Source organism: Dendrobates tinctorius, unplaced genomic scaffold (genome assembly GCF_039654945.1).
Source record: "Dendrobates tinctorius isolate UK_male_01 unplaced genomic scaffold, ASM3965494v1 ptg000028l, whole genome shotgun sequence".
NCBI lineage: Eukaryota > Metazoa > Chordata > Amphibia > Anura > Dendrobatidae > Dendrobates > Dendrobates tinctorius.
In genome coordinates, this window is record NW_027361696.1 from 35,309,903 (window position 1) to 35,334,741 (window position 24,839).

A 24,839-nucleotide genomic window follows, 5' to 3' on the forward strand; every position below is an offset into this window, starting at 1 on the left:
CCATATGCCACCCATGTGTTGTATACCTCAGACTCCATGTACTCCCCATGTGCTTTATACCTCAGACTCCATGTACCCCCATGTGCTTTATACCTCAGACTCCATGTACCCCCCATGTGCTTTATACCTCAGACTCCATGTACCCCTCATGTGCTGTATACCTCAGACTCCATGTACCCCCCATGTGCTTTATACCACAGACTCCATGTACCCCCATGTGCTCTATACCTCAGACTCCATGTACCACCCTTGTGCTGTATACCTCAGACTTCATGTACCAGCCATGTGCTATATACCTCAGACTCCATGTACCCCCCATGTGCTGTATACCTCAGACTCCATATGCCACCCATGTGTTGTATACCTCAGACTCCATGTACTCCCCATGTGCTTTATACCTCAGACTCCATGTACCCCCATGTGCTTTATACCTCAGACTCCATGTACCCCCCATGTGCTTTATACCTCAGACTCCATGTACCCCTCATGTGCTGTATACCTCAGACTCCATGTACCCCCCATGTGCTTTATACCTCAGACTCCATGTACCCCCATGTGCTCTATACCTCAGACTCCATGTACCACCCTTGTGCTGTATACCTCAGACTTCATGTACCAGCCATGTGCTATATACCTCAGACTCCATATGCCAACCATGTGCTGTATACCTCAGACTCCATATGCCACCCATGTGCTGTATACCTCAGACTCCATGTACCCCCCATGTGCTGTATACCTCAGACTCCATGTACCCCCCATGTGCTGTATAACTCAGACTCCATATGCCACCCATGTTTTGCATACCTCAGACTCCATGTACCCCCATGTGCTTTATACCTCAGACTTCATATACCCCATGTGCTATATACATCAGACTCCATGTACCACACATGTGCTGTATACCTCAGACTCCATATACCACCCATGTGCTATATACTTCAGACACCATGTTCTATAGCCTCATCCTGGATCTGCCCCATCCACCTTTCCTACAGCCCCTACCCAACATCCCTACAGTCCCTATCCGCATTCCCTTCTGTACACTTGCTTTGGCAAAACTAATGTGTATTTAGTCCTGCCGATAAAGCTTCTTTGAATCTTGAATCTTGAATCTACCCCCCATGTGATGTATACCTCAGACTCCATATATCACCCATATGCTGCATAACTCAGACTCCATGTACCACCCATGTGCTATATACCTCAGACTCCATGTATACCCATTTGCTGTATACCTCAGACTCCATGTACCCCCCATGTGCTGTATACCTCAGGCTCCATGTACCACCCATGTGCTATATACCTCAGACTCCATGTACCCCCCATGTGCTGTATACCTCCGACTCCATATACCACCCATGTGCTATATACCTCAGACTCCATGTACCCCCCATGTGCTGTATACCTCAGACTCCATGTACCACCCATGTGTTGTATACCTCAGGCCCCAGAAATGGGGTTAATCTGCAGGTTAGTGGCATTCTGAACCTGCCTGGCTCCTGCATATAAAACCCCACTGCCCTCCCGGAGGTGTTCAGTCACGGCTTTGTAAATCTAGAGCAGCTGCTGTAACTGCACCTCCCCCTTCATGGTTTCCAATGCAGAGCAGCTGTCTGTCAGTGCGGAAGGCTGAGGTTAAAGCTTCTGCACTCAATGCACAGAGCGGTGACTGAACCCACACTGGCGCCACCTCCATGACGGAAACCATAACGCTGCTGGGAGAATTAAAGTTCAGCAGGGCAGCGGGGTTCAATCTGCAGGCGCCAAGCAGGATTCAAACGCTATTAACCTATATCTATACCTATATATATATAAGTTCCCTTAAAATTATTTTGCTCAGTCATGCTTTTCATTTTTCAAATAGGTTCAGGCAGTTCTTTTCCAAACTTTCCACCGCAAAGTGTTGACTTTGCTCAAGATTGACTGATGCAAACTTAGAAAACCAGTTGCAAGTAGCAACATCATCAATACCTCCAAATATCAAACGCCTCACCAAAGAGAAGTCATTTCAGCCATCACATTAGGTAGGAGTTATTTAAGTGTTTGAATAAATATAGTTGGCTAATGTTTAAGTTATTAATTAGTGATGAGCGCGTATACGCGTTGCTCGGGTTTTCCTGAGCATGCTCAGGTGTCCTCCGAGTACTTTGGCGTGCTCGGACATTTAGTTTTCATCGCCTCAGCTGCATGATTTATGGCTGCAGGACAGCCTGAATACATGTGAGGAATGCCTGTTTGTTAAGGAATCCCCACATGTATTCAGGCTGTCCAGCAGCCGCAAATCATGCAAATGAGTCGACAGAAACTAAATCTCCAAGCACGCCAAAATACTCGGAGGACACTCGAGCATGCTCGGGAAAACCCTAGCAACGAGTATACTCGCTCATCATAGTTAATAATTTTATACGGCCCCCGAATGCTATTATAAAATTCCAAATGATTCTTTATCAGAAAAAAGGTTCCTCACCCATGCTGTAAAAGAAGATAAAAAAATGGAACCACGTGTTTGAGCAGAGAACATGCTGCACTTCTGCTCTTGCAGACAAATATATGCGCTGACAGCATGTTCAGCCTTAAACATAAACAGTTGAGCACAGAGGGTGCGGACTCCAGCTGATAAAGTGAAACAAAAGAAAATTTATAACATGTTTCAACTTTGCACTGATGAGGGGCAGTGCCCCAAAACACAGTGTCTGCATATTGAGAATTTGCTTTTGACTTTTATCCTAAATCATGTGGCAAGGCTCTTCAGAGGATCGATATTGACTTGCAGGATTGCTACTTCCAATAGGTAGCGCTAGAATTCTAGAATTATAGTCTTCTTCCTCTCTGAAGAGACAATTTGCATATTTCGCAGAGAAGCAGTGCAAGGCTTAAAAGTCTCCTCAAATCGTCAAGTCAGGCTTGACATGTCACTCTCCGCAAGGAGGAACTCTCTTTTTTCACTATTTTGAGTGCCAAGTTCATTATTATTCATACTTGGAAAATCACGTCGGACTTTCCAGCTTCAAAAGGATCTAAATAATGTATTCTCAATAATTCATAGTTTTTAGAATTTCCAACAATTTGTAGAATTTAGTCACTCCAAATTTTGGAAAATATTATTTGGGCAAATCTGGAAAATGGCAGCCAGCGTTAGCGTTTTGGATGATTCATGTTGTCAAGACATCAGAAGTTACATCAAGGTTTGGTCAACGCTGACAGAGAATGAAAAGGAGACCAATGGCAGAGTGGAGGCCTTACAAAGCTAGCGGGAGAACAGGTGAAGAACTATGTGATTATCATTTACTGTTATTTCACCCCTTTCCAGCCCCATCTAGTTTTTATACCACAGAGTTGGGAGATCTCAGAGCATAATAAATGACTGTTTTTGTTTTCTTTTTGTTTCTTTTTGTTTTTTTTTTTACAGCAATCGGGTTTCTTTCAAGTTTTCACAAAACCAGAGAAAATACCAGCACCAGATCTCCTATTTCTTGCTCCGACAATATACCTCATCAACCTGCATAAAAGATCGGGTCCTTCTGGACACCAGAAAAAGTTTTCAAACAATTATCCTCAAAGAGAAAATAGGTGGCACTCACCCTCCAAATAAAACTTTAATTTTTTCATCTTGTAAAAACGCTGCATCGGGAGAATAGTAGAATGCTTCTTAGGATGATGGCCGTTCCACGCTGTTTGCGCTTCAAAGGTTCCTATGCTTCTGTTGTCCTGCAGATAGCGTGAAACGGCCATAGTCCTAAGAAGTGTTCCATCATTCTCCCATTGCAACTTTTTTACAAGAGGAAAAATTGAACGTTTTGTTTGGTTGGTGAGTGCCACCTTTTTTCTCTTTTTGGACATTTTTCTCATTCTATTTTCCCTGAAGGTAATTTTATTGTGAATGGAATTCCCCTACCGATTATGAGCAAATCTTCGAAATTGAAATTTTGGCATATTCGCTCCAAATTCCTAAATCAGTTGTATAGTTTTTTGTGTTAGTGGTTGAGGTGCATTTCACAAAGTCATAAGTTATAATTAATGGAAACAGTTTTTTGCAAAACAAGAGTAATTTTTTTTTAATAAATGCAGTAGGCCAATTACTTCTATACCTGGATATTTTACAGGCAAGATTCAACAAGAAAAAAATAAAAGAATAATATAAATCAAATTCTACACTGTACGCAGTGGTCGTCCTTTTTGGCATATTGCATCCAAAGATCCCTGATAACTTTTAGAAGAAGAAGTTCAGCAGCAGGAGACACACGATGGCTGGAGTCAAGAGAACTTTATGGACAGTTATGCCACCACTAGTGCAGATGAACTTCACTTCGGCTGATACGCCTCCAGTATTTTCTGTCCATTTGCCAAGATCACAAATGGATTTTGTTGCACATCCCCTCATGGCTGCTTTAATTGATCCTAAAAAGATTAAAAAAAAATGTAACTCAATTTATTCCTTATCTAAGAACATGGTCTGACCTTTAACTTTTTCTCATTGGCAGTTGAGAGCATTTACAGATGAGTTTTCATTTTATACAGTGCCTTGCGAAAGTATTCGGCCCCCTGGAACTTTTCAACCTTTTCCCACATGTCATGCTTCAACCATAAAGATACAAAATGTAAATTTTTGGTGAAGAATCAACAAAAAGTGGGATACAATTGTGAAGTTGACTGAAATTTATTGGTTATTTTAAATTTTTGTGGAAATTCAAAAACTGAAAAGTGGGGCGTGCAATATTATTCGGCCCCTTTAACTTAATATTTTGTTGCACCACCTTTTGCTGCTATTGCAGCTGCAAGTCGCTTGGGGTATGTCTCTATCAGTTTTGTACATCGAGAGACTGAAATTCTTGCCCATTCTTCCTTAGCAAACAGCTCGAGCTCAGTGAGGGTTGATGGAGATCGTTTGTGAACAGCAGTTTTCAGCTCTTTCCACAGATTCTCGATTGGATTCAGGTCTGGACTTTGACTTGGCCATTCTAACACCTGGATATGTTTATTTGTGAACCATTCCATTGTAGATTTGGCTTCATATTCGGGATCATTGTCTTGTTGGAAGACAAATCTCCATCCCAGTCTTGTCTGGTTTTTGATCATTTTTACATTTTTAAGACTTTGCAGATTTGTATTAATTGTTGTTGTTAACAATTCTTGTTATGTTTCCTCTGTCCAGGAGTACTGAACTTAACTGGGGGGAATGTGACACCCCAGAGTCCGGTTGTCACAGTGACATCACCTCCATCTAAGAGGTGAAGTCATGCTTGGAGGCAGAAAGGGACCCCATGCCAGGCAGCATAGATTAAATCACAATTTCTTGCTGCAGATCAGAAAAGGGAGATGCCTTATAAATTCTGGCCAGCAGAGGGAGTTGGTGAGTCAGCTAGAAGTCAGCTAAGGGAGTTGTCATGGAAACGAAACAGCTGTGAGCTGTGAGGAGAAATGATGACAGTTAAACGTGAGGACGTGAAGTAAAGAGATCTTTCTGGAAGATCCTGTCAGATGAAGACAGGGAGCTGATCTGTGAAGAGGGAAAGGACAAGAGCAGAGACTGAGAGACTCTAGGGAAGCTAAAACACTGCATATAGCAGACCCCTGAGTGAAGCGCTAATAAAGAGAAAAGGAACATCAGAGTCCTAGGCTGACAGGTGCTGTACACCCTGATAGCTGAATCTGAAAGTACAGGGGATTGTAAATTCCTGTGCACATTGAACACCTGAGGGCATGTCAGCAGATAAGGAGCCCGGGGCTGATGGTGAAAAGGACGGTACCCTGGAATAGGCTCACGCTGACAACCATACAGGTTAGTGAAACCATCACGAATAGAGGGTCGCAGCATAGTTATATACAGCGGAGACCCACACACATAGCGCAGAAAGGAAGATCCTAAATCCCCACCTGGCAAGGTGGATCCCCTGAATGCCTCCAGGCGAGCCGGACTCATTCCATCACCTGTATGTGGTACTCCGGACTGCAACCTATTTCCAGTAAAAGGTAAAGAAACTGCACCTTTCTGTGTCTTTCTCTCATTTATCTGCACCCCAACGTTTACATCCACTTTTACTATTTATTTAACATCTTTGCCCTGGGACTACAGCCCTACTCGTGGAGGGCTACAACATCATAGCTGCGCCCAACACCCATCCCAGAGGAACAACACCGCAGCGCTGGTCACCTCTGACTAGAATACCACAGGTGGAGTCATGTATTTCACCATATAATAACTTTATTTTCATTTTTTACCACATAAATACCACACAATTTTCCCCTATTTTATTACTGGACGTATCTGGGCCACGGACCAGGTCGCCGCCGCCATGACACCGTCCCCCATGGAAGTCGACGGGCCCGGTACCGAGTACCCCAAGGCCCCACAGGGCGCTCCATATCTTTGAGAAATGGCTTTCTTCTTGCCACTCTTCCATAAAGGCCAGATTTGTGCAGTGTGCGACTGATTGTTGTCCTTTGGACAGACTGCCCCACCTCAGCTGTAGATCTGTGCAGTTCATCCAGAGTGATCATGGGCCTCTTGTCTACATATCTGATCAGTCTTCTCCTTGTTTGAGATGAAAGTTTAGAGGGATGGCTGGGTATTGGTAGATTTGCCGTGGTACGATACCCCTTCCATTTCAATATGATCCCTTGCACAGTGCTCCTTGGGATGTTTAACCCCTTCCTGACATCAGACGTACTATCCCGCCCATGGGCCCCGGGCCCCTATGCCCATGGACGGGATAGTACGTCTACCGCGATCAGCGGCGCCCAGGTGGTGAGCACCGCTGATCGCGGCCGGGTGTCAGCTGATTATCACAGCTGACACCCGGCACAATGTGTCAGGGGCGGTCACGGACCGCCCCCGACATGTTAACCCCTTGCACACCACGATCAAACATGATCGCGGTGTACCGGGGGTTAAAGGGAAGCATCGGCAGGGAGGGGGTTCCCTCCGTACTTCCCTGAGCCCCCCACGGCAGCGCAATGTGCAGCGCTGCTGCCGGGGGCTCCTTTCCTGCAGGCCCCCGAATCCAAGATGGCGACGGGGGCCTTCGGGGGCCTGCAGGAAGCTGGCTTCCTCAGTGCCTGCAAAGCGCAGGCATGAGGAAGCCTTGTGCACTGCCTGTGACAGATCGCTGATCTGTCACAGTGATCTGTGATGTGACAGATCAGCGATCTGTCACAGAACAGTGATGTCCCACCTGGGACTATTTAATAAAGTAAAAAAAAAATTAAAAAAAAGTGTTAAAATAATTTTAAAAAAATCGCCAAATAAATTACAAAAAAAAAAAAATATTCCCCCAAATAAATCCATTTTTTGAAAATAAAAAAAAAACAATAAAAGTACACATATTAGGTATCGCCGCGTCCGTAACGACCCGCCCTATAAAACAGTCCCATTAGTTAACCCCTTTAGCGAACCCCTTAAAAATAAAAATAAAAAACAAAGCAAAAAATAATGATTTATTATCATACCACCAGACAAAAAGTGTAATAACGCGCGATCAAAAAGACGCATATAAATATCCATGATACCGCTGAAAACGTCATCTTGTCCCGCAAAAAACGAGCTGCAACACAGCATCATCAGCGAAAAAATAAAAAAGTTATAGCTCGCAGAATAAAGCGATGCAAAAATAATTATTTTTTATATAAAATAGTTTTCATTGCATAAAACCGACAAAACATAAAAAAGACCTAAATGAGGTATCGCTGTAACCGTACTGACCCGAAGAATTAAACCGCTTTATCAATTTTACCGCACGCAGAACGGTGTAAACGCACCCCCCCAAAAGAAATTCATGAAACGCTGGTTTCTGTTCATTCTGCGTCCCAAAAATCGGAATAAAAAGCGATCAAAAAATGTCACGTGCCCGAAAATGGTACCAATAAAAATGTCAACTCGTCCCGCAAAAAATAAGACCTGACATGACTCAGTGGGTCAAAATACGGAAAAATTATAGCTCTCAATATGTGGTGATGCAAAACCTATTTTTACAATAAAAAGCGTCTTTTAGCGTATGACAGCTGGCAAACATAAAAACCGCCATAAATAGTAAATAAATCCCCCCGTTATCACCCCCTTAGTTAGGGAAAAATAATAAAATTAAAAAAATGTATTTATTTCCATTTTTCCATTAGGGCTAGGGCTAGGGTTAGGGTTAGGGCTAGGGATAGGGTTAGGGCTAGGGCTAGGGTTAGGGTTAGGGCTGAGATTAGGGTCAGGGGTGTGTTCGGGTTCGGGTTGGAGTTAGAATTGGGGGTTTCCACTGTTTGTGCACATCAGGGGCTCTCCAAATGCAACATGGCGTCTGATTTCAATTCCAGCCAATTCTGAGTTGAAAAAGTCAAATGGTGCTCCTTCCCTTCCAAGCTCTGACATGCGCCCAAACAGTGTTTTACCCCCACATGTAGGGTAGCAGCCTACTCAGGACAAATTGCAAAACAATTTTTGGGGTCCAATTTCTCCTGTTACCCTTAGGAAAATAAAAAATTGGGGTCAAAAATATCATTTTTGTGGAAAAAAATGATTTTTTTATTTTCACGTCCGAGCGTTATAAACTTCTGTGAAGCACTTGGGGGTTCAAAGTGCTCACCACACATCTAGATAAGTTCCGTGGGGGGTCTAGTGTCCAAAATGGGGTCACTTGTGGGGAGTTTCAATAGTTTAGGTACATCAGGGGCTCTCCAAACGCACATGACACCCGCAGACCATTCCATCAAAGTCTGCATTCCAAAACGTCACTGCTTCCCTTCCGAGCCCCGACGTGTGCCCATACAGTAGTTTTCTCCCACATATGGGGTATCAGCATACTCATGACAAATGGACAACAACTTTTGGGGTCCAATTTCTCCTGCTACCCTTGGGAAAATGAAAAAATTGGGAACTAATTGATCATGTTTGTGGAAAAAATACGATTTTTTTATTTTCATGCCCGGGCATTATAAACTTCTGTGAAGCCCTTGGGGGTTCAAAGTGCTCACCACACATCTAGATAAGTTCCTTAGGGGGTCTCGTTTCCAAAATGGGGTCATTTGTGGGGGGTTTCCACTGTTTAGGTACATTAGGGGCTCTCCAAAGGCAACATGACACCCGCAGACCATTCCATCAAAGTTTGCATTCCAAAACATCACTACTTCCCTTCCGAGCCCCGGCGTGTGCCCATACAGTAGTTTTCTCCCACATATGGGGTATCAGCATACTCAGGACAAATTGGACAACAACTTTTGGGGTCCAATTTCTCCTGGTACCCTTGGGAAAATAAAAAAATGGTGACTAAAAGATCATGTTTGTGGAAAAAATATGAATTTTTTATTTTTACGCCCGGGCGTTATAAACTTCTGTGAAGCACTGGGGGGTTCAAAGTGCTCACCACACATCTAGATAAGTTCCTTGGGGGGTCTAGTTTCCAAAATGGTGTCATTTGTGGGGGGTTTCCACTGTTTTGGTACATCAGGGGTTTTCCAATCGCGACATGATGTCCGATCTCAATTCCAGCCAAAAACGTGAAATGGCGCTGCTCCCCTTCCGAGCTCTGCCATGCGCCCAAATAGTGGTTTACCCCCACATGTGGGGTATCAGCGTACTCAGGACAAATTGCACAATAACTTTTAGGTTCTGGTACCCTTGGAAAAATTAGAATTGAGGGTGAAACGATCATTTTTGTGGAAAAAATATGATTTTTTAATTGCACGGCTTTATGTTATAAACTTCTGTGAAGCCCTTGGGGGTTCAAAGTTCTCACCACAAATCTAGATAAGTTCCTTAGGGGGTCTAGTTTCCAAAATGGTGTCATTTGTGGGGGGTTTCCACTGTTTTGGTACATCAGGGGTTTTCCAATCGCGACATGATGTCCGATCTCAATTCCAGCCAAAAACGTGAAATGGCGCTGCTTCCCTTCCGAGCTCTGCCATGCACCCAAATAGTGGTTTACCCCCACATGTGGGGTATCAGTGTACTCAGGACAAATTGCACAATAACTTTTAGGGTCCTGTTACCCTTGGGAAAATAAAAATTGGGGTGAAAAGATCATTTTTGTGGAAAAAATATGATTTTTTAATTGTACCGCTGTACGTTACAAACTTCTGTAAAGCCCTTGTGGGTTCAAAGTTCTCATCACATATCTAGATAAGTTCCTTGGGGAGTCTAGTTTCCAAAATGGGGTCACTTGTAGGGGGTTTCCACTGTTTAGGTACATCAGGGACTCTCCAAACGTGACATGGCGTCCGATCTGAATTCCAGACAATTTCGCATTGAAAAAGTCAAACGGCGCTCCTTCCATTCTGAGCTCTGCCATGCGCCGAAACAGTCGTTCCCCCCCACATATCAGGTATCAGCGTACTCAGGACAAATTGCACAATAACTTTTGCAGTCCAATTTCTCCTGTTCCCTTGGTAAAATAAAAAAAATTGAACCTGAAGTATTTTTTTTTGTGAAAAAAAGATAGATGTTCATTTTTTTTTAAATATTCAAAAAAATTCCTGTGACGCACCTAAAGGGTTAATAAACTTCTTGAATGTGGTTTTGAGCACCTTAAGGGGTGCAGTTTTTAGAATGGTGTCACTTTTGGGTATTTTCTATCATATAGACCCCTCAAAGTGGCTTCAAATGTGATGTGGTCCGTAAAAATAAAATGGTGTTGTAAAAATGAGAAATCGCTGGTCAACTTTTAACCCTTATAACTTCCTAACAAAAAAAAATTTTGGTTCCAAAATTGTGCTGATGTAAAGTAAACATGTGGGAAATGTTAGTTATCAAGTTTTTTGAGTGCCATATCTCTGTGATTTAAGGGCATAAAAATTCAAAGTTGGAAAATTGCAAAATTTTCAAAATTTTCGCCAAATTTCCATTTTTCTCACAAATAAACGCAAGCTATTTGAATGAAATTTTACCACTAACATGAAGTACAATATGTCACGAGAAAACAATGTCAGAATCACTGGGATCCATGGAAGCGTTCCAGAGTTATGACCTCATAAAGGTACAGTGGTCAGAATTGTAAAAATTGGCCCGGTCATGAACGTGCAAACCACCCTTGGGGGTGAAGGGGTTAAAGTTTTGGAAATCATTTTGTATCCAAATCTAGCTTTAAACTTCTCCATAACAGTATCACAGACCTGCCTGGTGTGTTTCTTGGTCTTCATGATGCTCTCTGTGCTTCAAACAGAACCCTGAGACTATCACAGAGCAGGTGCATTTATACAGAGACTTGATTACACACAGGTGGATTATATTTATCATCATTTAGGACAACATTGGATCATTCAAAGATCCACAATGAACTTCTGGAGTGAGTTTGCTGCACTGAAAGTAAAGGGGCCGAATAATATTGCACGCCCCACTTTTAAGTTTTTGAATTTCCCAAAAAATTTAAAATAACCAATAAATTTTGTTCAACTTCACAATTGTGTCCCACTTGTTGTTGATTCTTCACCAAAAATTTACATTTGGTATCTTTATGTTTGAAGCATGATACGTGGGAAAAGATTGAAAAGTTCCAGGGGGCCGAATACTTTCGCAAGACACTGTATATTTTCATGGAAAACTCCTTCATGAACGATCATTTTTTTTCAGTCCTACAGTGTTCAGAAATTAGGTTTTCGGCGTATAGTTTATATTAGTCGTTTACAGTGGGTATGGAAAGTATTCAGACCCCTTTAAATTTTTCACTCTTTGTATCATTGCAGCCATTTGGTAAATTCAAAAAAGTTCTTTTTTTCTCATTAATGTACACTCTGCACCCCATCTTGACTGAAAAAAAGCAGAAATGTAGAAATTTTTGCAAATTTATTAAAAAAGAAAAACTGAGATATCACATGGTCATAAGTATTCAGACCTTTTGCTCAGTATTGAGTAGAAACACCCTTTTGAGCTGGTACAGCCATGAGTCTTCTTGGGAATGATGCAACAAGTTTTTCACATCTGGATTTGGAGGAAAGGAAAAGAACAGAAAAGGGAATGGGCAGGAAAAGAAAAGAAAGATACAGGAAAGAAAAGGAAAGGAGAGTAAAGGAAGGAACAGTCAAAGAAGGCACATGAGACAAAAGAAAGGAAGGGAAGAACAAAGAAAGGAAAGAAAAGAAAACAAAGGCAAAGGAAAACAAAAGAAAAGAAAAGAAGGGAAAGGACACTAAGGGAAAAACAAAGGAAAAGTAAACAAAGTTAGGGAAAAGAAGAGAAATTAAATGAAAGGAAATGACAGAAAAGGGTGAGGGCAGGAAAGGAAAAGGAAGATAAAGGAAAGAAATGGAAAGAAAGATGAGGCAAGTAAGGGAAAAGCAAGGAAGGCAAATGAAACAAAGGAAAGGGAGGGAAGAAAAGATAAATGAAAGGAAAAGAAGGAAAGGGAAGCAAAAGAAAATGAAAGCAAGGGAAAGGAAAGCAAAAGGAGAGAAATGGGAAGGGAAGGGGGAAATGAAAGTCAAGTGTCTATGAGCATTTGCTGTAGAAATCTCTGCTGCTGTGACCAGGACTATATGACAGCTTATTTTCAGGTCACAGCATAAAGCTTCCTACAGTAAATAAAGGAATGTGTGGAGATTGCGACTGTACATGCTCACAAGCACCTGCCTGAATATTCAGGGTTCTGCCAGTGTAACAAGACTGCACCCATTACATTGTACTAAAATCATTATCTCCATAGACAAAACAAACATGATTTGCTAATTAAAGGCATTTAGAAATTATGTTATCTCAACATTGTCTATATTTAATTATTTTTTTAATAAATTATTTTTTTCTTTTCTTTTCAAATGCACAGTGCATCTCTTTTTCTTGCCTCAGAATGAAGAGCTCAATTCAAAAATCTTATTTAGAGGGCTCATCGGTCTTTGTCTTCGGTTCCCTTTTTAATGAAATATAAAAGGGAAATTATTTTTGGTACCTGCTTTTGTCCTTTGGAGCATACACATATGTTCAGCCCCTGTACACTTCATTGTATCTGAAGTGTAACACCAGTCGGACTTATCAGATATGCAGGAGCGGCAGACGAGTCCATTATTTGTTAAGTTCATTTTGGGCACTGAAATCAATGAGGAGAGAAATAGAAATTAAGTCAGATCTTGCTGCTATTACTTTAACACTATAATGTTTTTCATGTAGGAACCTATTAAGAATTTACATCATTCATTCATTCTTCTCTTTGCTAAAGGGGTTAATCTATAGTGGTTGCCTTCTCCATGGACTGAAGTAAAGTCTTCCATGCAACACACAGACACTAATGGTCCTCCAGCGTGAAATCTGACTTATGGTAACAGCCTTTTGCTCTAACTAATGTATTCTAGAAGTACCACACAAGATTTGCCATCTGGGCAAATATTGAGACAGAAATCCCGTTTACGCTCAAGCGTCATACATTTAAGTAGATGTCATTGAGCAGGAATAAAAATGTGAGTCCCAGCAAGATCACAATCTCCATTCTACTTTTAATTCTTAAAGATGTTGGATGGGGATGAATTCTGGGCTGTTCATGTTCATGTTCTTCCACCAAATTCCCCAACTATGTCTTCATGTTCTTTATGCACTGGCGCACAGTCATAGGGCCTTTCCCAAAATAATACTCAAAAAGTTGGCATCATTCAATTGTGCAATATGTATTGGTTTATTGAAGCATTATGATTTCCCTTTATTAAAACAATGGGCCAAAGTCGACTCCTGATTATGAAGCCACAATATTACCCATTCATAAACCAAACCATGCAGTGGGCACAATGAAGTCAGGCAGGTAATGTTCTCCTCGCATTCACTAAACTCAGACTCCTCCATCAGATACCGGATAGAGAAATGTGATTCGTCACTGCACAAAACAACTCTCCTCCAGAGTCCAGTGGTGGTGGCTTTATATCACTCCATCTGATGCTAGGCATTGTGCTTGGTGATGTACGGCTGCATGCAGCTGCTCAGCCATGAAGCTCCTGGTATTTGTGCTGATACCAGAGAATGTCTGGGTTCTGGAGTTGTAGGGTCAGTAAAGCGGTGGTGACTTTTCTACCCTCTGCTCCTCAGAACTCAGACCCCCACTCTGTGACCTTATGCGCCTGGGAAGAAGCAGTACAGTTCGTGCTGATCTCAGGTGCCAACTGCTGAAGGCAACTCTCATCATTGTCTCCTGCTCATGCTGAGATCAGCGTGACCAGGATACAATGATGGGAGTTGTACCCCCTGTGTCCCTCTTTTGTAAAATAACGAATTAGCTTAAAGAAAAAAACTTTGTGGGATAAATTCAAACCAGCAAAGGCTAAACGGACAGCTGAGGGTTGATATTTGTAGCCTGTGAAGGGTCAGAGATGTTGCCTCCTTCCAGGCTACCAACATTACCCCACTTGCCACCACCACAGAGCAAGTGGGAAGAGTGAGGTTAAGAGCCATATTTGGCGCATCTTATAGATGTGACATTTCTAGAGTGGCTGAGAGCTGATGTTGGTAGCCTGGAGGGGCTATATTTCTGAACCCTTGCCAAGCTATTAATATCAACCCACAGCTGTCTGTTTAGCCTTTGCTGTTGTGAATTTATAGGGGGACCCTATGTCATTTTTTTCTGGGGTCCCCTGTAAATTCACCAGTAATAGCTAAGCAAACAGCTGTCAGCTGTTATTAATAGACTGGCAACCTTATGGGGTATTGTCCCTTGTACCAGGTTATTAACAACAGCCCCCAGCTGTGGGCTTTCCCTGTGGTGGTTATGAAAATTGCACCAGACCACAAGACCTTTTTCAAATGTAATTATTTATTTGCTACAGAAGTTACACACTGTAACGCTGGTATGTTTCTACCTTGTTTCCCCAGCGTTACTCTGCATGTCTCTGTTTAACCCTTTGCTCCATTCCTCCTAACCAGCTGAGATACTGTTGTCTGTTACTTGTGTGGATGCTAATCAGTTCCTTGCTCTGCTGTGTAGCCATACATGTGTTGTAATGTCTTTCCTCCGCTGCACGACCATCTGCATGTGTGGTCCCTGGCTGCCGCTGTCGAAGCTATCTGCGGATTGTGAGGTCCTCTGCAGCTGGTGCATGACTTTCCAAGTGTGTCCAGGCTTACAGCCGTTGCCAGGTGCCTTGAGCCTCAGTTCTTGTGCTGACTGTGCTCTAATGGTTTCTGTTTGTGCTTAGGGTGCGCGTGGCCACTAGTGTTGAGCGATACCATCCGATATTCAGAAATATCGGATCGGATTGGATCGGCCCGATACACAAAAAGTATCGGGTATCGCCGATTCCGATCCCGGAAGTCCCATTCAAGTCAATGGGACAGAAATATCGGAATTAAAAAAAACCCTTTCTTGCCTTGTACATCCTGTTTGGGATTGGGGAAGAGTGCGGGCGGGGTCTGTGCCGACTGTCGGGGGCCTGTGCTGGCTGTCGGTGGTCTGTACGGGCCTCTCGGGGGTCTGTGCCGACTGTCGGGGGCCTGTGCCGGCTGCCGGTGGTCTCTACGGGGCTCTCGGGGGTCTGTACAGGCCTGTCGGGGGTCTGTGCCAGCTGCCGATGGTCTGTACGGGCCTCTCGGGGGTTTGTACAGGCCTGTCGGGGGCCTGTGACGGCTGCCGTTGGTCTGTACGGGCCTCTAGGGGGCCTGTGCCGGCTGTCGGTGGTCTGTGCCGGCTGCCGGGGGCCTGTGCCGGCTGCCTGTGGTCTGTACGGGCCTCTCGGGGGCCTGTGCCGGCTGTCATTGGTCTGTGCGGGCCTGCCAGGGGTCTTGTGTGTGTGCAGGCATCGTCCGACGGGACTACAAGTCCACTCGGGCGATGCCTGCTACAATGACAGTGATTGACACATTAGCCAATGATGGGACAGTAGTAGTCCCATCATCCAGCTAATGTGTTGAATGTAAAAAAAAAAAAACATACTACATACATATTACATATATACTACATTCATACAACATACATACATACTACATACATACTACATATATACTACATTCATACAACATGCATACATACTACATACATACTACATATATACTACATTCATACAACATACATACTACATACATACTACATATATACAACATTCATACAACATACATACATACTACATACATGCTACATATATACTACATTCATGCAACATACATACTACATACTACATACATGCTACATATATACTACATTCATACAACATACATACATACTACATACTACATACATGCTACATATATACTACATTCATACAACATACATACATACTACATACATGCTTCATATATACTACATTCATACAACATACATACATACTACATACATACATACAACATGCTACAGACATACAACATACATACATACACACTACATACATACTACATACATACAACATGCTACAGACATACAACATACATACTACATACATACTACATACAATACATACATATAGACATACAGTACATATAACATAGAGTACATACTCACCATCACTTGTCACTTTGATCCCCGAAGCCAGTGTCATCTGTGGAAAAATATGAAAATAACAAACAAACAATATACTCCCTGATCCGCAGAAATCCACGCGTGTCCCACGCCGAGCTCCCGTGAACAGCAGCATCAGCTGATGTGACCGTTCTCTGGAGGCTGCAGGAATCCAGTGACGAGAGGTAGGTATCCTTCCACACTGTATTCCTCCGCCACTGTAAAAAATAGTCCCTGGTCTCACTTTATGGCAAAAGCTGTGTGGGAACTTTCTTACACAGCAATGCCAAAAGTGAGACTAGTGACTATTTTTTTACAGTGGCGGAGGAATACAGTGCGGAAGGATACCTACCTCCTGTCACTGGATTCCTGGAGCCCCGTAGAGAGCGGTCGCATCAGCTGATGCTGCTGTTCTCCACGAGAGATCGGCGTGGGACCCTCGTGAATTTCTGCGGATCAGGGAGTATATGGCTCGTTTGTTATTTTCATATTTTTTCATAGATGACACTGGCTTCGGGGATCAAAGTGACAAGTGATGGTGAGTATGTACTCTATGTTGTATGTACTGTATGTCTATATGTATGTATTGTATGTAGTATGTACTATGTATGTATGTTGCATGAATGTATTATATATGAAGCATGTATGTAGTATGTATGTTGTATGAATGTAGTATATATGTAGCATGTATGTAGTATGTATGTATGTTGTATGAATGTAGTATATATGTAGCATGTATGTAGTATGTAGTATGTATGTATGTTGTATGAATGTAGTATATATGTAGCATGTATGTAGTATGTATGTTGTATGAATGTAGCATATATGTAGCATGTATGTAGTATGTAGTATGTATGTATGTTGTATGAATGTAGTATACATGTAGTATGTATGTTGTATGAATGTAGTATATATGTAGCATGTATGTAGTATGTATGTATGTTGTATGAATGTAGTATACTTGTAGCATGTATGTAGTATGTAGTATGAATGTATGTTGTATGAATGTAGCATATATGTAGCATGTATGTAGTATGTAGTATGTATGTATGCTGTATGAATGTAGTATATGTGTAGTATGTATGTTGTATGTATGTAATGTTGTATGAATGTAGTATATATGTAGCATGTATGTAGCATGTAGTATATATGTATGTTGTATGAATGTAGTATATATGAAGCATGTATGTAGTATGCATGTATGTTGTATGAATGTAGTATATATGTAGTATGTTTTTTTTTTTTTTTTTTTTTTTTTTACATTCAGCACATTAGCCGGATGATGGGACTACTACTGTCCCATCATTGGCTAATGTGTCAATCACTGTCATTGTAGCAGGCATCGCCCGATGGGACTTGTAGTCCCATCGGACGATGCCTGCACACACACACAAGACCCCCGGCAGGCCCGCACAGACCACCGACAGCCTGCACAGGCACCCGACAGGCCTGTACAGACCCCCGAGAGGCCCGTACAGACCACCGGCAGCCGGCACAGGCCCCTGAGAGTCCCATACAGACCACCGGCAGCCGGCACAGACCCCCCGCAGTCGGCACAGACCGCGCATCATGATGACATCATTTCAGCAGTCAATAACAGCCACAACAGTGGCTCATTGCATTATAGGGACTTCCGATTCCGGTGTCCGATATTGAAAAAATATCGGTACTCGGTATCGGAATTCCGATACAGCGAATATCGGCCGATACCCGATATTTGCAGTATCGGAATGCTCAATACTAGTGGCCACACCTTCCCTGCATTTATTAGGGCAGTGTGTGCGCTTGAATTGCTGTCCCCAACCTATTGCTGAGGGGCAGCTCCTATATAAAGTTCATATTTCCTGTTGGGCATTGCCAGAAATTCGCATTAAGTTCCTGAGCCTGCCATGTGTGTTTTGTGTTCAGTTCCTGTTCTGCCTGTCTCATAAGTTCTAGGAAAGCTAATGTCTTTTGTCCCGGAACCTGTCCTGTCTACATGTTGGTACCAAAGTCTTTGTCCTGATTCCTGTTGTTTTATGTTACTGAAGTCCCTTTGTATCTGGAACCATGTACCCAGTGACTGTGAGTTTCCTGTAACTGGTGTCCTGTGAACAAACCTGGGTTCATCTTCTGAAGATGGAGTCCGGTGTTTTTGCTGAGCGTCTACTACGCTATGCTTAGCTTGTTATGCGGTGCTAGCTCTGTCTGGCTCTCGTCCAATCCGGTGGTGTCTGCACCATCCCTCTTGAGTTCCTTCCTAGGTCCCATGTGCAGAACCTGATGACTGCAGCCTAGAGTCTGACGTCCGCTGCCTGGTGCCTGGAGCCTGATGATCGCTACGTTGTGCCTGGAGAAGGTGTCCGATGTCTGGGTCCAGAGACCGCTGTCTGGTGCCCGGAGCCTGACTACCGCTGCCTGGTGCCTGGAGATCATGTCCGATGTCCAGAGTCTGGCGTCCTATGTCTGGTGCCAGGAACCTGATGATCGATGATTGGTGCCTGAAGGTCGTGTCTCATGTCTGGAACCTGATGACCGCATCCCTATGTCCTGCTGGTGTCCCGATGACCTGTCTGTGTCCTGATGTCCAGCTTGTGTCCATATGTCCGGTCCATGGTCCTGGTAGTCCAGCCTATGTTCAAGAGTCGGTCCTGCCTGTGTTCTTGGATGGACTCCTCCTCTGTGTTCCTGGGGAATCTCCAGCCTTGTTTCTCAGTGATTGCTCTGCCTGGATTTGACCAGCCGATGACCTGTGCTGCCATGCCGTGTTCCTGGTCCTGTGCTGTCCGTGTCTCAGCCAATGACCTGAGCTGCCATGCCGGTGTTCCTAGTCCTGTGCCATTTGTGTCTCAGCCAAAGACCTGAGCTGCCACGCTGGTGTCCCTGGACCTGTGCTGTTCGTGTCTCTGTTAATGACCTGAGCTGCCACGCTGGTGTTTCTGGTCCTGTGCCAACCGTGTCTCAGCTGAAGCCCAGATCTGCCACCCTGGTGTTCTTGGATTTGTGCTGCCCGATGTCCTGCCTGTGTTCCAATGTCCCGCCTGTGTTCCGATGTCCTGCCTGTGTCCTGATGTCCAGCCTGTTGTCCTGGTTGTCCAGCCTGTGTCCAGGCATTTGGTTCGTGGTCCTGGTGGTCCAGTCTGTGTTCCAGAGTCAGTCCCGCCTGTGTTCCTGGATGGACTCCTCTTCCGTGTTCAAGCCTTGTTCCCCGGTGAAGGCTCTGCCTGGATCTGACCAGTCGATGACCTGAGTTGCCACGTCAGTGTTCCTGATCCTGTGCTGTCCATGCCCTGTCTGAGTCTACCCTGTGATGACGTCTGTCCGAGGTCGGTGTCTGATGTCCTCCTGCTGTGCCTGTGCTACGCCTGAGGTCCGAGAGAGAAGTCCTCCTAGTATGCCCATGCCAGATGATCCTGGACTGCATCATCCCGTTATGACATCCTGCCTTCATCTGTTAACCTGAGACTTGTACCCTTCCTTGATGTGCGGAATCGGGAGCCTGGCCTTGTTATGTTCTGTTTATGTACTTAGTCTCTGTTTAAGTAAACTGTGTGTTTCTTCATACCTGAAGTTGTGAGGTGTCGTTTAGTCCTGCATGTCGCCATCTTGTCCACATGCCCAGCTGCCACAGACCCTGGTCGCTACCCTTCCCTAGTCTGGGTAGGTCCAAGTCTCCCTCTGTGGTTAAGTGGGTCCACATTCCGTTACCATCTGGGACACACGCCCCATGCCGTCGTGGTCTGGCGACGTGGAAACGTTGGCTGGGCTGCCTCCGTGGCCGCAACCCTAACACACAGCTGTTTAATATAACGCCCACAATTGTCTCCTGGTCACATTGATCTCAGCACAAGCCAGAGACACTAATGAGAGCTGCCTACAGCAGCTGGCCTGCGCCTGGGAACAGCACAAACTGTACCGCTTCTTCCCAGACACCAGGATGTATCACGCTGATAACACGTAGATATCATCTGTGTGTCATCAATGTGTACATGTGCAGCAAGCATTGATCCAATGTTGTGCAAAAAAACCTGACATGTCTGCAGGTTTTTCCACACGTTCCGAGTGAAAAACCTGTCCTGTGCACCTCCACTGAATACAATGGGTGTGCATATGTCTGTATTTGCTGTCCTTAAAAATCAGACCATATACAGAGATAAAAAACGGATGTGAGAAAGAGTCCTAAATCAGTACTGTGCACACCCAACCAAGGCATCTGTAATAATGTGGAATTTTAATTTGGCTATGCTATTACCCATGGACCATAGAGTCAATGCATTATTTTTTTTCCCAAATTACAGTTGCAAGTAGGAAAAAAAGCAGAAATTAATGACTTACATGAAGGAACTTTAGGAACACAGTTGTCAGTGCTGCAACATGAAATGGCCATCCTCATATATACATACTGTACGGTCATGCTGCCTGTGAAGTCACATTGAGATGACGGTATGCATGACCTGACAAAATTCGTAGCTGACACTACTCCTACAAAAAAACATAGCAAATATTTTTGTTATTACTGATTAAAAAAACACAGACCATTCAAATCATTGGGTTGTAATTTTACTACAGGACAAGACAGGTCCTCTAGAAAGAAAGAAAACCTCTAAAATCAGGGCAAGAGATTCAGATCCAGAATAGAGGACCTTCCTTCTAATAATTACAAATTCTCCAACATGGTTTATGGGAGTGGATTTTCAGTAGCCAGCAATCTCTTCAATGCTTTGTATGGTGATAAGAGATGCGGGGTTTACATTTTTTAAGTCCCTTTAATTTTGGACAAAGTGTAAGGAGATAGACAGGCAAGAAGATGCAGACAGTTAATGGGTACCTGTCACCAGAAAAAAGACTATTAACCTGCAGATATGGGCTTAATCTGTCAGATAATAGTGTTAGTAACCTGTCCGGCACCAGCCCTTAGCCAAACGCTGTGGGAAGAAAATTACCTTCATTCCCCCGGCAGCTTCTGTAATGGGGTTGGTGCTGGTTCTTTTTCATTTACTGCTCAGAGTCACCGTTGAGTACACTGAGCGATGGCTGTAACTGCACCCCCAGCCTGGACTGACATTTGCTGGGACTGGCTGTCAGTAAAGGTTGTGAGAGCGGTTACAGCTGCCTCTCTGTATACTCAGTGGTATACAAGTGCTTACCCAAATGCCCAACACGTGTTTCACTTGTTGCTTTCTCATGGCACCTACTAAGTCTCACCTTTCAGTCCATTGACTAGCCTCACAGGTGAAAATGAGTGAATAAATCCAAGTGGGATTGAAGTCTGATCGAAGATTACAAAAATCCACAATTGCCAATATGTAGATTTTTGGGGGGAATTTTCTTCCATGTGGATTCGGCTTGTGGCCCACCATTTTACTGATGGTGGCCCACAAGCCACATGTCTGTCTACCACCCTACCCGTGCCCTTTGTTCTGCAACTGATCTATGACTAACATTCTCCATAATCCAAAACCCTCACCTTCGTGTCCAAGACTTCTCTTCTGCTGCACCAGTTTTCTGGAATTAAATACCCTGGGCAGTTTGTCTAATACCTAGGCCCATATTGGATATAGAATCCAATGAAGGCAGTTCATATGAAGTTCACACGGGGAGTAATTCCTTTTCAGATCAATCAAATGTTTCATATTACCATCAACCAAAGAAAAAGCGTTTTCAAAAAAACACAAAAGATGGAGGGTCCATAAACACTCAAATAAACACAAGAATGGCCACTTGCAACAAGAAACATTCTTAAAGAATTACTCTAATGTTTTGAATATCTCTGCACGCTATCTGAGGAACAGATGCAGGTTCTTTCTTTGGGATTAAATTTTACTCCTGATAAAAAATGTTTTTCATTTCATACATTACTCGATGTCAACAAGTTTCAAAGAATCGTCATGCTACGGATTTCAATGCGCAGCTAGTCCGCGTGGAAAAATCCACAGCATGTGCACAGCGGTTTTAATTTTTCATTGATTTTAATGGTACTGTACAATGCAGCAGAATCTTCTGCAGATTCGCAGGGCCAAATCCGCTGCAGATCCACAGCAGAATGCGCAACGTGTGCAGAGATCCTGAGTACTGTGGCCTGTGAGGCATTGGCTGCATATCTCCTCTTGCATTCCAATGCGTGGGGTATAAACAACTGAAGGCTGGGCTGGGACAAGGATGTGGATGGGCTTGATGATGGTGCTGGTTGACTGTGGGCAGCAACAGGTGCAGGGTCCAAGGCATCTTCACAGGAAGGGTGAACTCGGGATTGGCTTGTGCGCAAAACAGTGGAAGAAGCAGTGCTGTCGCCTGCAGACAGTGTTCCTGGAGTCTGGGGTTCGGCCCACAAAGTCGGGTGCTTTGCTACCATGTGCCTAATCATGCTTGTGGTGGTCAGGCTGGTAGTTTTGCTACCCCTGCTCATGAGGGCATGGCAAGTGCTGCGGCCAACTCTTTAAAAAATAACCAGTCTCGGGAAGATCTAACAGTTGGAATGGCAACTTCCGTCATGTTGGTGTTATGGGGAACAGAAGCATGCCTTCTGGCTGCCACCACATTGCTTCTTCCTGCCTGTTTGGGTGATATGCCGCCTTCCCATTGAGTGCTGCTGTTCTCGCTCTGCATGTCCTCCTGCCAGGTTGGGTCAGTCACAATGTCATCCACCACCTCGTCTTCCATATCTGCACCCTGCTCCTCCTCCTGACTTTCTGGCAATTGTGTCTCATCATCGTCCACCTCTTGTGACTGTGGCTGCTCAAATATTTGTGCATCGCTACATGGAATATCATCTTGTCCCGCTTCAAGTGGAGCGAGCGAGAGGCACGAATTTCCAAATGGGAAACTGAACACCTCTTCAGAGTATCCGAGTGGGGAATCAGTTATCTCAGGGCACTCGGCATGGTGGGAGGATCAGGGTGAGTAATATCCAGTCAACACTCATGGCTACTCAAACTTGACCGTGTGGAAGACATGGTGGTGGTGGCTAAGTGACGGGAAGCATTATCCGCTATCCAACCAACAACCGTTTCACACTGCTCTGGCTTCAAAAGTGGTGTGATACAGTCCCCTAGAAACCAGGACAGGAAACTCTAGCGCGAAGATGTTGGTCTTTGCTGTGGCCCAGTTTCAGCTTGGCCTCATCCTCTGCATGCACCATCAGCATCACGTCCACTTCCCCGTCCCTTGCACCTTGCCTTGCCCAATTTAAATGGACTACTGAAATATTTTAAAAGCTCAATACAAATAGATTTACTTGGAGAAAAATTATATGTTATAAGTATGCCTGCAAAGCCAAGATTTTTCCACCACAGATACACCAGGCCTCAGCCTGAGATAACAGACTGTATTATTTTTTTTTACTTTTTGCATACAAAAGACCGCTGGATATAATGTCAGTGACAGCCAGCCCAAAAAAAGAAATATGCCATAAACTGCCCAAAATGTAAGCACACACAGATATGAGCTGGCACCGAGATACCATAGCAAAAACTGTGCGGCCTGTATGTTATTTTTTTGGCCTAAATAATGGTGCATTTAACCAAAACTGACAGCCAGGCAAAAAAGAGAAAAAAGTCGTAAACTGGCAAAGCTTTTAGCATGCACAGATATGAGCTGACACCGAGATAACACAGCAAAAATTATCTGGCCTGTATTTTCTTTTATTGCCTAAATACTGGTGTATTTAACCAAAACTAACAGCCAGGCAAAAAAGACAAAAAAGCTGTAAACTGGCCAAACTTTTTGCATGCACAGATATGAACTGGCACCGAAATACCATAGCAAAAAATGTGTGGCCTGTATGTTTTTTTTGCCTAAATACTAGTGTATTTAACCAAAACTAACAGCCAGCTGTAACCAAGATACCACAGCAAAAAAAGTCTGGCCTGTATTCCAATTACACCTGGGGCTAGCTATATACGGCTAATATATCTCACAGGTAGCAGCAGCAGCACCACCAGAACACAGGAAGGGAATGGACCCTCTTGATATATGCAATGCTCTATATACACACATACAGTGCCTGCAGGCCTTGCACTGATGTGTATACAGCGACATACACTACCCTGCCTGCCTAACTCTGGAACCTTTATACTCCAGAATTAGTCCTTACAAGGACTGTTGGTTTAGCTGCATGTGAGTATTTAGGATGGTAGACCCTACACTACCTAATAAATTGCCAATTCTGACCCTATCAATGCAGCCTCTCTCCCTACTCTCTCTCAATCGGGAGCTGAATGTGCCGAGCAGGGCGGTCTTTTATACCCATGATGATACTGTGCGGTCAGCCAATCACTGCACGACAACCGCAAAGATGGCGGCGGTGTTTCAGATCCTGGCAGACAATCCCTGCAGCATGATTGGGTCTCTAAAGTTCGCCAAAAATGCTAAGTGGAGACCTGAGTTCCCACCGAGTAATCCCGGAAATGTTCGCTCATCATCAGTTGTAGCAAAAAAAGCTGTTACTGTGGGCAACATTATTTCTCCCAGTTTTTTAACCCCCATAAAAAA

The 24,839-nt window shown here is 43.8% G+C and overlaps 1 protein-coding gene across 1 annotated transcript in view; it reads right to left on the reverse strand.

Annotated features, from left to right (window-relative positions):
* Positions 1-4,027: 4,027 nt before the first annotated feature.
* LOC141085286 (phospholipase A2 inhibitor and Ly6/PLAUR domain-containing protein-like) overlaps positions 4,028-24,839 on the reverse strand; it is a 39,186-nt gene continuing 18,374 nt past the window's right edge. The window contains exons 3-5 of the mRNA XM_073570564.1: positions 20,685-20,831; positions 12,855-12,992; positions 4,028-4,398 (exon numbers count right to left, since the gene is read on the reverse strand). Coding sequence (XP_073426665.1) covers positions 4,211-4,398; positions 12,855-12,992; positions 20,685-20,831 — 473 coding nt within the window. The 3' untranslated portion in view covers positions 4,028-4,210. The remainder of the gene's footprint in view (positions 4,399-12,854; positions 12,993-20,684; positions 20,832-24,839) is intronic.